This window comes from Pyricularia oryzae, chromosome 7 (assembly GCF_000002495.2).
Source record: "Pyricularia oryzae 70-15 chromosome 7, whole genome shotgun sequence".
NCBI lineage: Eukaryota > Fungi > Ascomycota > Sordariomycetes > Magnaporthales > Pyriculariaceae > Pyricularia > Pyricularia oryzae.
Genome location: NC_017854.1, coordinates 600,528 through 615,819, shown reverse-complemented (window position 1 = coordinate 615,819; position 15,292 = coordinate 600,528). Strand labels below are relative to the sequence as shown.

The following is a 15,292-nucleotide window of genomic DNA, read 5'->3' as shown; positions in this document are numbered from 1 at the left end:
TTCATAAATTAAAACAGGAGGATCAAAATTCCAGCACTCGTCACGTAAAATAAAGTTGACAGCCGCGTAGACCGCGATTGACGCCGTGTAAGTGCACAACTCTCTTTCTTGCAAATCTCCTTCTAAAATAGACAAACAGACGCAAAAATGACAGACAGGTCTCCCCTTTGGATTATGTGCATGCGGTGTCACCCGAGTAAGTACATAAGCTTTGATCAAGATGCTGATCTTCTGAATTACTGCGGTAAGCGAATCTGGAACTCCGGCGCAGCAACAAATATTGCGGGATATACCGGGGTATCCCAAGCTGCCTGAGTCGTCTTGTTACTCGTGGTTCTTCACCGGTTGGTGGTGGTGGTTGTTGACGTAAGCAGAATCTTCTGTACCCGTACGGACTTACACAAGACGACACCTGCCATCTTACCAACTAATTGCCTAGGTTCCCGACGCCGTTGACGGACGCTAGGCTAGGCACGCGCTGTAGTGGATAGTCTTGGGTAGTGCAGTTCGTCGACCGTTGAAGCTAGCGAGGATATCCCGTCCAGGTTGGCTCCCTGACCAAATGGAAACAAAGGCAAACTAGAAGAAAATTCTTTAGATCTTGCATGCTGTAAATTAAGCCAAGCCCCCCCAAAAAAAATCAATTTTCCCACGTAACAATACTCAGATGAGCCAGATGCAGTGAGATGCTGCACCTTGTTGCAGTTGCGCGGATTAGCTTTAAGCCAGTAGAAATGCATACATTTCAATGCTCCAGCACCAACGCAGGGATGCATAACATATGCACGAAGGGTCATTCATTCCCACTTGCGCAAAAGGTTCGCAGATTTGACCCCATCGTCGTGCTGACCGCTTCGCATCGGTCCGCTTTTTTTTCCTCATCTTGTTGGAATCCCCTCTTGGTTTGTGCTGTCCTTTTTTATTTGTGCTCGAAACACATTCCTGGTATTATTTTGCCCTTCATACCCAGTATAGCGTGGTATGCAGAAAAGAAGGCCCCAAAAGGTGGGGGAAGGAAAGAAGAGCAAGGGTCCTGGATCTTGCTCACGTGCTGTTTGATTTGCTCCGGCTCCGGCTCCGCCCCTCGACTCTCGGGACCCTCCGCTCTTTTTTTTTCTTCTTTTTTTTCTTTGCTTTCTGTCGGCCACTCTGGGGCGGTGCGAAGACCGGTCGAGTTGACAGATTACCACGTTGGATCGATGGAAGCCAAGTGAGCAAAACTGTAATTAGCTAACTGGGCAGCCATTCACATGATACGAGGACCTATCGCCGTCTATACGTGGTGCTACAACTACAGTTCAGTTGTACAGACGAAGCACTGGTGGTCAGTTTGGAAGAAAGAATACGTAACTAGGTACCTTACCTATAATTGCCAGGATACAGTAGTCGACTAGTCATCCAACGAATTGCGCATTAAATGCCAAGTTAGATTTGGCTCGAGGCCCACTTTCTGTGATGATCATCTTGTCGTTTTTGATTCTGCCAAACAGCGTTCATCTGTTTCTACTGACTCTGCCTCTTTTTTTTGCTCGGCTCCCCTACTAAACTAGGTAATTACCAGACCTAATCAAAAAGTTACCAAAAGATGCCTACTTGACATGACAATGATTCGAGCACGGTCAGGGCAAATTACTCGCCCCCACGCCGCCTATGTTTCTCAATTGATATTTTTACAACACTCTTCCTCTCCTCGACCATGTACCAAGTAGCGAAAAGTTAAGCAACACCATGGGTTACCATTGCTGTGCATCCAGCAAAGCCGGCCGGCCAATGCGCTCTGACCTTCCCCTCTTTAATCCGTCCCCTTGTGGTAATCATCCCTCTCCCCCTGCTTTGTTGCTCTGCTGGCAGCCAGTCAAAGCCCGCCGGGCGCGGGGCCTTTTGATTTCTTTCGTGAGCGGAGCGAGGATCTCTCGAAACATTTCAGGGTTCCGTTATGCTTATAAACCCCACAATTTGACATCAGAAACATCTCGAGCAGCCTCACTTGCGGCTCAGCGAGAAAATAAGACGTCAAGGTGTAACCAAAACCGAATCTCGATTCGTTTTGGGGGGTACACGAGACCAAAAACAGCAAAAATGTTTGCCATCATTGCATAATGCCTCCAATATTCGCGGAAAGGGTTTAGCTGGCGACGAAATTACATCCTGATGCATATCCCACAACGTCGTCAACTTTGTCATGTTCGCTGAGCAAGTTTGGCTGGGGCCCTAGTCTACCTTGACCGTGTCATGCCTTGGTTTTGCTCAGAGAGAGCAGAGATCAATGCTGTTCGTCGCCTCCCTGCCAAGAGGGATTTGACCTCACCCTCGTGGGGGAAAGAGATAGGGAAAAAAAGGCCCCCCCAGTTCCACCCACGTGCCGTTTGCCTTGAGAAAGTCACCCATGGAAATCACATCTCGGACTTTCTTGTCTTGACGTTACGGTCCTCAATAGCCAGTCACTCCTGACCAATGGAAATACTCTTGCTACGGAACCTAGCCGTGTGCACAGATGCAGCAATGCTCCCGTACTTGACACTCGCTTCCCACAAGCACAAAGTCCGTCCCCCCCTTTTTTTCTCTTATGCTTATTGTCATCACATCAAAACACTACCATGGTCTGGACTCCAGCGGGAAACACAGTCAAAAATCTTGGCAGTGTTGTTTGCACACGTGCATGTTGAACTTGTTGAGTATTTTTTTTTCTGGGGTATTGAGAGAATTATCCTCCAATGCTACATAGTTGTTGTCACATCACGAGTGTGACCTTTTGTCTTGTTCCTGCTCGTGACCAATCCACTTTGTAGAGCCAACTAAAAGCCATGTCGGATTTCCCTGTTATTTGCCGTCGGGGTTGGAGTGTCGATCATCCGCAAACAAATTTGGGGTAGAACTCGAGAAAAGTCGGAGTAATAAAAAAAAAAGAGAACAACAACTAACAACCGTACTAACAAAAAGTTGGTAGCAATGATCAAAGAGGCTCTTTTCTCCAAGGTTGCTCAAGCTTGTTTTCCTTTCTTCTTCTTGTGTAATCAATGGTTTGCTTGCCCATCATTGGTCAATCTCACTCTTTGGTCCCCTAAGAAAGAAAAAGGGAACACTTCTGTGCCAAGCCCGCTGATCACTTGCCTCTTTTCCCCCCTTACATACTGCACAGTTCCCACCAAACCCACATTTTGACAACAGCCCATCCAAGTCCATCTCTTCCAAGGCAGATTTTCCCACATCTTCCAAGGACCCTTGAGGGGGCCGCCATCTTTCTTTGCCAAGTCGCTGCAGCGTGAGATCATGTGCGGGTTTGCCGTCATAAACCTCCGACAAACCCAGAAAGCTCCAACAAAGTTGTTTCGAGAGCGAGACAAACTGTTGCCAGCATATTCCCATCTTTCCCAGTGTATGATCCGCGCTATCGAAAAATAGGCAAATGCACTGTTGACGCCATGTTGCATAATGCCACTCTGGTGATCGGCAGATATGACAAGCACGAAATCAACCTAATTCCCATGTCTCCGGAGATGTACAAGTTGAACACGACAAAAACACAAGGTTAAAGGTTGTTTGAAAAGTCTCAATTGTAATTGTAAATGGTTTTTTTTTCTTCTTTGCTCTTCATACTATAGCCTCCTTTGCCACTGAGGCCTGCCTAAGTTTAGTCTCATGACCTGATCTTTCGGAACTCGCTCAGAATCAGGTTTTGTCTACTATATATACATTAGAATGATGAAAAGACAAAGAGAGAAAGAGAATGTAAAAAAGACATTGTTGTGCAAAAGAGTGACTTGAAAAAGTTTGAACAGAAACCTAGTCTTTTTTCCCACCCAGTTCTTTTCCCTCTCCATCTTTCCGAGATTGTGTTCAAGGTTGGGGAAGACCGGCCTCTCTCGCAACTCTGAAAGAACAGAAAAGTATAAGATTGGTATATCATAAGAAGTAGAATAAAACAATAAATAAATAAAAAACCTCCCATCAAAAAATCCCACAAATCAAAAATGCAAACGCCCACGTAAATGCTCAAATGCTAATATCAAAAAAACGCCAGTCCCTTTTTGGGTAGCCCAAGTGGAAAGACGCGTCCTTGTAAAAAGGAATCGCGTTCCAAGATGGAAAGTGAATGGACGTTCCTCTTTCGCAAGAGGTTCTATGCTGTTTTTGTTTTTTTTTTCTTTTTTTCTTTTTCGTTCTTGTAGGTGATTATCGCTGAAGCTGTTTTGGCTTATTGTCGATTACATTAGTCACCTCCATCAGTGCATGGCGGTGCCGTTGCTGCTGCTGCTGTCATAGTTGTGGCAGCCCCTCTCGTGGCGCTTCATGTTGCTGCGCACGCTGAAAGCCTTGCCGCAGCCGGCGTGAGGGCACTTGAAAGGCTTCTCGCCAGTGTGCGAGTGGCTGTGTATCCTCAAGGAGCTCGGGCGGGAGAATGCCTTGTTGCAGGTCTGGCAGATGTAGCGGTCCTGGGACTGAGGGAAAGATGCCGCAGCAGATGGCGAGATGTAGTGGTGGTGCTGCCACGGGTTGGCGCCAGACTGAGGACCCATGGAGACGTTGACAGGCATGGGAGGGAAGGCCTATTGCATGTTAGACTCTGGTAATCATACTTTTGCTGCTGACTACTGTTGGTGCTTACCTGAGGAAGGGGTCTCTGGTAGTAAAGGCTAGAGATCTGAGGCTGCTGAGGAGGAGGCGTGGGCTGCATCGTCGGGTAGTAGGCCGCCATCGGGTTGCTGGGGGCCATGCCATAGGGAGCTGAGTAGGCAGACTGAGCGAAGGGAGCCTGAACTGGGACCCTGGAAACGCTGGTCATGTGCGGGCGGGGCTCCATCTCCATGTGGCCTGGGGGTGGCGTCGCCTCAAAGTAGTAGCCAGTGGCGGGAAGCTGGCTGACCGACTTGTTTGAGGGCGAGTTGTAACCGTCGAATGAGGTCTCAGAAGTCATTGGCGGCGTTGGCGGGATGCCCTGGCGCACAGACTGGACTGCATTGCTATAGTGTGACGAGTTGGGTCTTGATTGTTGTGCTGCTGTTTGTGAGGTTAGAATCACTGCCAAATTGTTTCCTTTGGTTGCCTGCTTTCCAGTAGCAACTAACCTTGTTGTTGCTTCTGCTCCTCGCGGAATTGGGCCGAGGTCTCCGAGGTTGGTGATCCTTGATCCGCCAAGCCGAGCAGGTTCGAGATGGATGGAAGCGAGCACTTGTTGTCGTCCATGGGCGGCGAAGGCGGGCCCTGAGGCTGAACCATGTAGCTGTACTGCGACTGCTGCTGATGAATTGGGTAGGGCTGTTGTATCATGGTGGCGGCCATTTTTGGTGTAGTGACGGTAAAGTGAAAGTTGGTTCGTTGCTTGTTTGTTCGTAAGGGACAGTGATGTCGTCGATGTCTAGAGGCGTAGCGGGTCTAATTGGTTTTGATGATTTTGGGTTTCGTGTATTATCGTGGGCTTTGGCTTGTATGTAAATAGATATTAAGAGGATTGACAGTAGACCCGAGGACCAGCTGAGGAGATATATAAATTTGGGGAAAAGTGATCTTGAATCGGGAAAGTCAAGATATCGGGAAGGCCGGGAGGAGGGAGGGGTGGAGATTTAAGTAGGAAGCGGGCAGTCGAGGACCGACGATTTGTTTTTCACTGTCAGATCTCCCGAAATGGGATTTGCTCGTTCCCAGCGGAGGTCGGTCCCATCGACCCAGCAGGGAGTGTGTCCAAAGGACAGGGCATGGCCCATGGCAGGGTGGCAGCGCAGGAAAGGAAGAAAAAAAAAAAAAGAAAAAAAAAGAGACAAAAAATACAAGGCAGGGGGTTCGAAAAGCTGGAGACCGGCAAGCGAGCGCATCCACACCGTTGATCCCTGGGGCAATGGCAACAACGACAGCCGGTCACAAGTGCTGCAAGTGGACCTCTGAAGGAGTTACGACAGAGGCCGGGATCCCGCTGATCAGTGAAAAGAAAGGGTGTGGTTTTCTCGGCCCAATCCTGACAGGTCGTGCTTGACAGCGCAAGCTGCTGGGAGATACCCTTGCTCGTGCGACCAAGGGGGGTATGGTATTGGTTTACAGGGGGTTGGGGGCCGATGTGGGCGATGAGTTGTTAACGGAGTAGGGGAAAAAGAAGGTTTTATTATAATTATTAGTATTATTTTACAAAAAAGAAATATTTTGCTTCTTGTCCTGCAGGCTGGTGGTGTGGGCTATCCTGTGGCCGGGAGAGCGGGATGAGATCGAGGGATGTTGAAAGGCGCCAGGATTCTTAGGATCGCCAGAGGCCAAACGTTGACTGGTTGATGCACGGGCCAGGGTTTGCAGCCCAGCCTTTTGTTGCTTTGCGAATCAACTAACTGTACCGTACTTGCTGTACGTAAATACATGCAGTACAGTAGGTACCTACCTACCCGAACCCTATGGTGCCCGCCGACCTAACGTCCAGCTAACGCTAACCCAGTAAATCTAGCGCTGTCAAGTTAGAGAGTCAGTCAACGATCCAATCGTCAGAGTCACGCACAAAAGGCAGAGATTTGCATAAGGAAGATTTCGCTCTTGCATTCATATACAACATGGAAATAAAACCGCGCTTCGTATCTTCATGCCATCAAATCTCAATCGATCGACCAAAACCCTGCTGGATTACTATGGTACACCCTACGAGAATCATCTGGGAGCCTCGAGGTCCAAGCCCCCATCACCAAAAAAACCTTGAAAATCAATTTCGCCTCTTGGCTTAGGTCGCTTTGTCAACTCAACTATGGAGAGTCAGGGCGCCTGTTGTGGTTCCCTACACCTTACCGCACACCTCGATCCACGATTCGCAGATTCGCAGGCTGGGCTGGTGGGGTTTGCAGACGGCCGGCCTCGGGTCAGTCTTACCAATTTTAGGAAGTTGGCCGACCCTTGCGGGGAATATTTCGTCAGTCACGCTGTTCACGCCCTAAATCCCTGGACAAAAAGAGAGAGACAGAGGGTAAAGGGACAAAAAAAAAAGAGGATATCGCCATGCAGTGACGGGGATTGTGTTTTATCCTCACACCCTCTCTCTCATAATTAATTACCCACTACTTTTCCCCCGGTTCCATGGTGGTGTTTTGGGACAGGGGCTCACCCGGGTCGTCGCGAGGGGACTTGAGACGAGGAGCGAGTCGAAGTGCTACAGTAGGAGTACACGCACACACACATTTACCAAACTGAAGAATTGCCCTGCCCTCTCTCTTTTTTTGTTCTTTGCAACAGCGCAGCAGACGATTGCCCCGTCAATGCGTTGGACGGGAGCCTTGCCCCGTGGGCTAACCCCCCCTCCCGAGGAGTTTGTGTTTGTAACCGGATCATCAGGCTGATCTTATGCCGTGCCGTAACTCTCAGGAAAGGACTGGCTTGGCTGGTAACTTCTGATAGATGTGAGAATGATCTGTTTTCGTTCGAGTCGAATAACCAACCTTTTCCCATCTGTCCGAAGTGCCCATCTGCCATCTCAAAAAACCTAAAACTGACTGCTGCCATCTGTTCGGCCATTCTGTTCTTTCTGCGTCACTGAGAGTTGATTGACAGGCAGTTGTCCCTGGAGGCCAATTGGGCTGTGTTGTTTCTATTTTGTTACTCCTTAATTAATGTGTGCATCTCCATCCCTTCATCTCTATGCTGTGCTACTCATCATTATCGGTGCTGTAAATAGTATAGGCATGCAGAATAAGATTTGTCGCACGGGCAGTACGGAGTAGGGTCATGGTTTAATTAGTTGCTTCTCCAGAGAGGCAGCGCCCGGTGCACGAGTAAAGAACCACGAGGATTCAAAGGATTTACCCAGCAGTTATGGTTCTATTTTCATGATCTTCAGATGTGATTGGCGTTAGTTCTCATGCGACTTTGCCCACCAGCCCTGAACATATCATTTTAGTTTCGGACAGTGACTCTATACCACGCAAACCTGCCAGGGGCTCGTATTGCACAACTCAGTTTGCAAATCCGAGACAATGACAGGATGGCACATCTGAGAATGTTCCGGATTTGCTGCAGGGTGTCTTGGGAACACCAATGCCTTGCCGAGACGCCCAGAAGTGTTTGCTGCAGCTCACTGTCTTTTTGCTTCTTCTTCACTGTTAGCTTATCTTGTTCTACTTTCTTCTTCATCTTTTTTTTTTTTTTTTTTTTTTTTGCCCAACCAGCCCACTTCCCCAGGAGTTGGTTGCCGGTCTGCCTGTTGCCACGATCAGCGCCTTTCTAGGCGTGCTAAGTGTTCATGCATCCAAATGATATGGATTTTCGGTTCCAGCCCAAACGTCGGCAGCTTGGCCGACGATGTAGCCGAAGCAGGGAATAGTGCCAAAGGCTGAAGGCAGTGCTTCCTGGTCTAGATCGACACGTCTGATGCTGGAGCTGGGCTATTATTGTCGGTCGCAACTTTGCATATATGACAGTTGAGATACAAACTTCAAATGGGAGCCAGGTTCAAGGTAGAGCCGCGATAACAGAACGCCAAGCACATGGTTCCCTTCCATTGGTATACGCAGCAATGCTGCCAAAAAGTCTATCTATGGGGAAATCGGTCCGTCAGTCCGACTGAATCGTTCATGTAGATCAGATGGTTTTTTTAGCCCTGCCTGTTTGATATTCAACTCAAAGTAGATATGTGCTTGAAGATCTAATAGGATTAACGTGGTTGGTTCACCGTGAACTGACTTGGGTTTTGTGTCAACACTGTAATGCTAACTGACCAAAAAAAGAAAAAAAGAAAAAGTGTAAAAGCCACCCTGAAAATACCTATGCAACCTGATGAAACCAAACAAAATTGAAATTAAGTTGCGTAAACCACAGCGCTCGATCCTCCCGTGCATAAACCTATCTCAAGCATTCTAGAATCTATTTTGTCTACAAGGTAGGACTATACTCCTGACGATCTCACCACGTCGCCCATAGCGATTTTTCTAGGGGTCTTGTCCTGCAATATATTGTCAGGCAGGCATGCACATGCACTAAAAATCCAAGGCGGATAAAGCGGACTTTGGCCCATTTTTAGAATTCACGGCAGATCTCGCCGGTATTTTTATCATTGATGCAGCAAGCATGCTTGATCCAACATTCAGGTTTACGTAGTCCAGGTCAATCAGGTTGTGCAACTCAAGTCCACAAGCTCAACCTCCATGCATCACATCATCGATGTGCTACCCAAGGCTGGATGCAAATCCTCCCCGCCACGACAAATGGGAAACAAGGGTGGTTTTCGGATGCTGACGGGCCCTGTCTGGTACCGTACAGTTCAGGAGGGGCATGTGAAACCTCAGGCCTGGCCTGCTGTGGTGGTACTGTGGTGTGTGCCGGCCGGGTGTGCTTGTGGTTGTGATGTTGCACGAGCCCTCGAGGTTCCGAAAGAGCTTATGTCGTCTTCGCCTATGTACTATCCCGCAAGGGTAGTTGACCTAGACGCGATCTAGATTCCGAGACTGGACTGGCTCGTCTTGGCCGACTGCTTGTGCTTGTTGTCAAAGGGGATAGAGTCCCCGTTAGCCTAGGTGCAATTCGTCTCGTCTATTCTTCTTATTTTTTTCGGGGCGTATCCATCTCATCTCATCCTATACGGCAAAATCGGGCTAACTACAGCACTAGCGTAGAAATTCAGATGCAATCGAGTCTGCACAATGGGGTCCAGAACATGTCATGCAGCGTTGCGTAGAAATTTACTACTTTGTTGCCTCTTGGTTCCCCTTGTTTACTCTTCGTACCAATCAACGAAGAAAAAAAAAAAAAGAAAACGACACCCAGCACACTGGTTATGGTTAATTGTAATAATTGTTTGGATTTGCTCCTCCTGAAAATCACTTTCTGCGCAGGGTCAGTCTCAGGCTGGTCGTTACGGGCGTGGGGCGGCACCAAGGGCGAGAAAAAAAGCGACCCCAACCACAAAAATGCATGCTTGGTGCTGTTGGTCGTGGATTATTACCTTTAAGGTATCGGCAATCTTTGGGTGGGACCCACCACAAATGCAGCAGGAGTCCCTTTGGTGTTGACTTGCCCGCACGTGCGCGGTATCCATTTCAATGCTCTCTTTTGTGATCAATCAATAATCACACCATTGTTCGCTCCATGCGCTTTGTAACATCGTGAACCAAATTTGAGGGGGAAAATAGACCGAAACCCACCAAGCCACCGACCTCACGTTCTCAAAGTGTGACGCAGCAGCCACAATGTAATGATTAGGATGAAAGGGAAATTCCACAACGGCCCGGGATCGTTAAAGAAACAATGCCTCCGGATTCACACTATTGATCTGTCGCAAGAGGCTTGTCAACGCCACTGACTGTGGGGCAGGCGAGCATCACGCTGGCAATTCTCTCCGCGTCAACCCAAGGCTTCCTGGTCCGTGGGAAAATCCGTGCCTTGACATGACTGGGCAAACCCAGACATAACAACCCAAGCCATCGCCGTCCCTCTGTATGTAAGCCTCACCCAACAAGAAAGAAGACAAGCCGGGTGAACGAACCCGCTTTTTACTGCTCGCCCTTCTCCAGGGCCCCGGCGACCACGTTGATCGGTGTTTGATCGTCTCAAGTTTCGACCATCCCAACTCATGCTTGTTTTGCCTCGTGCCCAAACGCTGCCATTGACGACATTCTTGGCTCAACGGGACGAAAATCCGCCGCCACCAACCATGAATGGTTACCTAAGACTCTTTTTTTCCTTCCTACGTACAGGCTTTTTGAGACAAGAAATGCGTGGTTGCAAGGTTGCTAATCACTTACAAATTTTCAAGCTAAGAACCGGAGCTAGACGAAGCGCCACACACGGGTAGGCTTGTGGCGCTACGTTGCGGGATGACAGCAGTAGTGTCAAGTTATAGTGCTGGCACGGCACGCAGCGAAGGGGGGAAAAGTCGAGGCTAGGCTGACGGGTTTTGACGCCATGCAGGTACGTCCTAATTACGTCGTACGCTTGGTAGGGCACAAGGCTGGACATCGGGTCAGCTCAGTGTCTCTTGATCGCCTTGCTCAACAATCGAGGCATCATCTGCAGTCAATTGAACTCATTTCACGTATTTGTTATTTTATTGTGCATTTTCTATTTCATACTTCCAGCCCTTTTCTCAAAATTATGTCAAATGCGATTTTCGTGTGGGCGTTCAGCTGGGTTCGGTTAGCTGGTATAGACGAAACATACACCAACTCAGGAAACGTTCACGCATGACCATGTTTACACTGTAATGCTACCATCATGTTTGATTACGTGGTATTGATATAATATTACGTGGTATTCAGGATGCCTTTGCCGCATTGGCCAGGATTTATCGCAGACTGATCACAATCAACATGGTGCATCGCGGGTGCCGTACGAAAGCCGTGTGGAAAAAAAAAGAGCGACATATCTTATTGCATCATTGCCAGGTAGGTATGCTTGCAGGTAGAGAGAACGGTTTGGATTAATACGCCGACCTGCCGACCTGCCGACTTGCCGACCTGCCGACAGGTTTTTTTTGGTACTGCGCAGAAAAGATATGCAACCCGATCCGGAAAGTCTTGACAAGTTTGCAAGTCATTGTGCGACATTGTATCGTAAATTGACATCGGAAATATTTGACTGTCACAAACAACATCTCGGCAGGCCCCCATCTGTCTGATTGGCACAATGCGTATGAGATACCAAGCTTTTCGGCGGGTGCGCTTACCGGCAACAGCAGGGCGGAGTGCCAAGGCACTGAAAGAAATGATAAAAAAATGATTGCCCCCACTGTTGGGGACAAACCAGCCGCCAGGGGTGGTCCCAGTAGTTTTTAGGATGGCTGTAGGCGGAGGAGCTAGCCGACCATCCATCAATGCCGTGCTGGCCTTACCGTGTCTTTGCCTCGACGAAGTGATGTTCAATTGAGGCGAAAAGGGTCTCAAATCACAAGTAGGGCCCAGCAACATGCATGCCTACCAAGCCTCCCAGGCCAATGTAGTTTGTCTTGGAACTAATCGAGCTGTACGAAACCGAAGGACCCTTAAAGTGGTTCCTACAACGCTGTACCCTGCTAAACCAATTCAAATTACCCCGTAGCTTTTAGGTTTTCAAGCAGCAGAAAATGAGAAACGAGTAGTACGACGGTACGACGGCATGGGGCTGCAGACATTCACGTACTCCGTATTACTTGATCCAGACGTGGACGCAACCAAAAGCACTGAAGATCAGACAGAATCGTGCTGTGAAATGGGCACTAGAACACAAACTGATTACAAAGATATGAGATGAACCGGGGCACGATTGACAAGCGCGGTTCAAAGTTTGTTGCTGTGGAACTCAGCTGCGGCTTTTCACTGACTCTGAATTGTGGAATCAAGGAGGCGGCGTATAGAACGTGAGGTGAAATGAAGCACGTCGCACATGTGGGTGACTGACATAGGTTGCAAAAGCCTCTTTGCTTTAGCGACTTGAAAAAAAAAAAAAAAAAAAAAAAAAAGGCTTGAAAAGGCTGAAGTAATCCATATCCACCTACCCTAACTGCTATGGGGATCTGATCTCACAAATTGGAGATTTTTTTTTTTACCAGGTACTCCAAGATTTTCCCTCTGCCTTGTGTTGCTTAAACTACCCCCATGGCATCCGGCAATCTTGTAATCTCCCAGCTGTGGGAAAAAAAGCAACAACCCCAAAGTTCGGTGCGCAAAAAGGCCAAAAAGGGCGAGTTGCTGACCCAATTGAGTTATTGGCCCGAAAGGGGAAATCTGTGGGCATTTCCAATTTCGTCTTTGTGAGATTTATTGGAGATTGAGCTGAGGGGCATCTTGTCGATCATCTCCAAGGGGTTTTTGCGAACTGGGAGCGAGCCGACCAATGGCAGCAAAGATTACTGGATGATGGGCGTGGAGGGATCTACCCGGTTCCACTACAACTCCGATCAAATCAATCACGTCGGTTTTTTTTGGTTTTTTTTTATCTTTTGGAGAGGGAGAGGAGCAACCACGTGAGATAACCAATGCCAATTCGGAGAATTCAACATCTTCCAACATCTGTTGGTGGTCTTGTCACAAATACTACGCGGTAACCAGATTAGGCATGGTGAAGTACTTCGAACAGCTATAAAAATCTCTACTCGAATGTTATAACATCCGACGGAACGAGGGAAAATTGTCGATCAGATAGGGACCTAGCCACGCGTCTTAGGGGGAAGAGATGTCGTCCGACTTGTGATTTACCGGTACAGCCTAACAGCAGCGGCCCGATTTTGACAACATCATGAGTCAAAACATCAGGCTAGAGAAGGTGGTAAAACAGACTTTGGCCTAGTTCACGCGAGACTAAGAAAGTATCTGCAGAGAAAAAAAAGACCAGGAGAAAAGATATCAGTCGATTTTCTCTGGTCTTACTTTTCGTCGTATGCAGCAAGCAAAGCTAATTAAAGTGTGGTTTTTGAAGATCGACAGCATGATGCCCCTGCAACAGATCCGCGGGTTTTCTGCCCAGAGCGGGATTGGTAGCTGGGGATAGGAGAAGAAAGCAACGCGGTCTAGGCAAGGGAAGAAGAAACGAAATGAAATGAGCACAAGACGCTTAAACATGCACAGCCAGGTTTTCTATTCCATTATCGAGTCGCATTGACTTGATTGATTGGCAAGAGAAGTAAAATCCAGCACGATCCGACATGGTTGGTTGCATGTTGACATTATCCCCCTCGAATCTCTCCAAAGAAGCCCCCTTGCTCCTCCATATACCACCAACCTGGGCCAAGCCGGGTGCTACAGCCAGGCTCGAAACGGCTTTCAGCACCGAAGCCGGTGTGCTTGGCGAAGGGATCTAGTAAACCTGACAGGGCAGTTCCCCACCAGCTAAAACTTCATCATGGTCCGATTTGGGAGCCGGGCGAAAGGGGGCGCTTGTTTGACAAGAAAAGAACGAACCGACGCCGCCTGCTTTGGTCCTAGTTTGACGTCGCTTGCGAGTCTAGCTTGTAGCTTTTAGCCTTGAGGGGGAGAGGGTCTAGATTCATGCCATCGCTAGTTGATAAGCTTGCGGGTGACACTTCAGAATTTGGTATCGCTTAGGTAAAAAAACGGGCAAAAAAGAACGACTATAGAGTACACAGCACAGACCACCCACACCCCTCCCTTCTCTCCAACGATTTGTACCTACTAAGCTCCGTACGCTTCAAGCCTTTCCAAAGCGAACTTTTGACACCCGACGAACTGCCCGGCGTCCTTGTGGCGCGCGCTAAGGAGAATGCGCGACTCACTTTATTCAGACGTGTCACGAGTTGTTTCGCTGGGTTTTTGCTGTCGCATTCGGAATCCAGGAGAAGCAATATGATGATTTCCGACCCAGGGAGAGAAAAATAATAATAAAAAAATAATAATAATAACAATAATAATAATACACCAAAGGTGGGTGTGGGTGTAAATTGCCTGACTGAAAATGGGAAGGTGAAGCGCAGTTTAGGTAGGCAGGCAAGCAAGGCAAAGAAAGGTAGGGTAGGATACCAAGGTGCTGTAGGTATCCTCCCTCGAGGCTGTAATCTCGTCACGAACGGTAGCGAGGAGGGAGGTGGACCATGATGGATCTGGCATAACTGGCTTGGCCGCATCACGGATGGGCAAACTGAGCGGTTTTTCTCCTCCCCTTTTCGTCAGACCGCTCCGGGTTTTTGCCAGCCAGCCCTATGGGTCTCGGTTATGTTGTTTGAATGCCGAATTTTGATACTGTGAGGTTGGTTATCTTGTAGCTGGGCAGATTCTCGTGTTTTGTTTTGTTTTTTCTTGATGCCCAGTGACGGAAATGTACTTTTCTTGGTTGTGGTTCGCCCGGTACCTGTACCCATTTTGCGGCTGCAGCTTACATGCTTAGATTGAAGTCCAGCCACTGCGGCCTCATGCAAAAACTGACCACTGCCAACTTCCTGACTGGCTACGAGAGAATCCATTCTCCCGGGGAACCATTTCCGGGAAGCAAGAGATCCACAAATGCGCAACAAGAGCTTTCCGTGAGATCGTCGCACAGCGGCGCTGAGGGAAAGGACAAGAAACCAACGGTGACAGGAAAAAGGAGGGGTAAACCTCGGCAGGTAATAGCGAGAGAGAGGAAACAGAAAAACGCTCATGCTGATCTTTGCATCTACGTGGTATTCCCCCATCATCGCGTCTTTCTTTGTTTCCAAGCTTGGAAACTTTAGATCTAATTATCCGATGGCTTGGTAGAAGAGTAGGATTAAGCGCACCTACCAACAGGGTATTCCAACTTTGAAAGGGAATCTCCACAAGAGCTTCGTGATACCACGTGGATGATATCATATATTGGTCGAGCACTAATTAGTCTGCGAACCAAAAGGTCGGGTGCTCTGGGCTCTTCTTTTACCGGCTGACTTGGATAATCA

At 48.3% G+C, this 15,292-nt stretch overlaps 2 protein-coding genes across 2 annotated transcripts; one reads left to right on the top strand and one right to left on the bottom strand.

The window, feature by feature from the left end:
* Nucleotides 1-3,538: 3,538 nt before the first annotated feature.
* MGG_12536 (uncharacterized protein) lies at nucleotides 3,539-5,507 on the bottom strand. The gene is made up of 3 exons (XM_003720615.1): nucleotides 5,067-5,507; nucleotides 4,607-4,998; nucleotides 3,539-4,547 (listed from the first exon to the last, which is right to left on the bottom strand). The coding sequence occupies exons 1-3, from the start codon at nucleotides 5,278-5,280 to the stop codon at nucleotides 4,224-4,226; spliced, it is 930 nt and encodes a 309-aa protein (XP_003720663.1). The 5' UTR covers nucleotides 5,281-5,507; the 3' UTR covers nucleotides 3,539-4,223.
* An 8,036-nt stretch (nucleotides 5,508-13,543) lies between these two features.
* MGG_17886 (uncharacterized protein) lies at nucleotides 13,544-13,726 on the top strand (the record flags this gene model as incomplete). The annotated part of the gene is made up of 1 exon (XM_003720614.1): nucleotides 13,544-13,726. Exon 1 carries the CDS (start codon nucleotides 13,571-13,573, stop codon nucleotides 13,724-13,726), a length of 156 nt encoding a protein of 51 aa, XP_003720662.1. The 5' UTR covers nucleotides 13,544-13,570.
* Between the last annotated feature and the right edge of the window lie 1,566 nt (nucleotides 13,727-15,292).

Bases quoted from the DNA above. Each gene is read 5' to 3' on its own strand.
- MGG_12536 (XM_003720615.1), bottom strand. From the start codon at position 5,280: ATGGCCGCCACCATGATACAACAGCCCTACCCAATTCATCAGCAGCAG. The intron at 4,999-5,066 runs GTTAGTTGCTAC...CCTCACAAACAG, and splicing joins GGAGCAGAAGCAACAACAAG to CAGCACAACAATCAAGACCC. The intron at 4,548-4,606 runs GTAAGCACCAAC...AACATGCAATAG, and splicing joins ACCAGAGACCCCTTCCTCAG to GCCTTCCCTCCCATGCCTGT.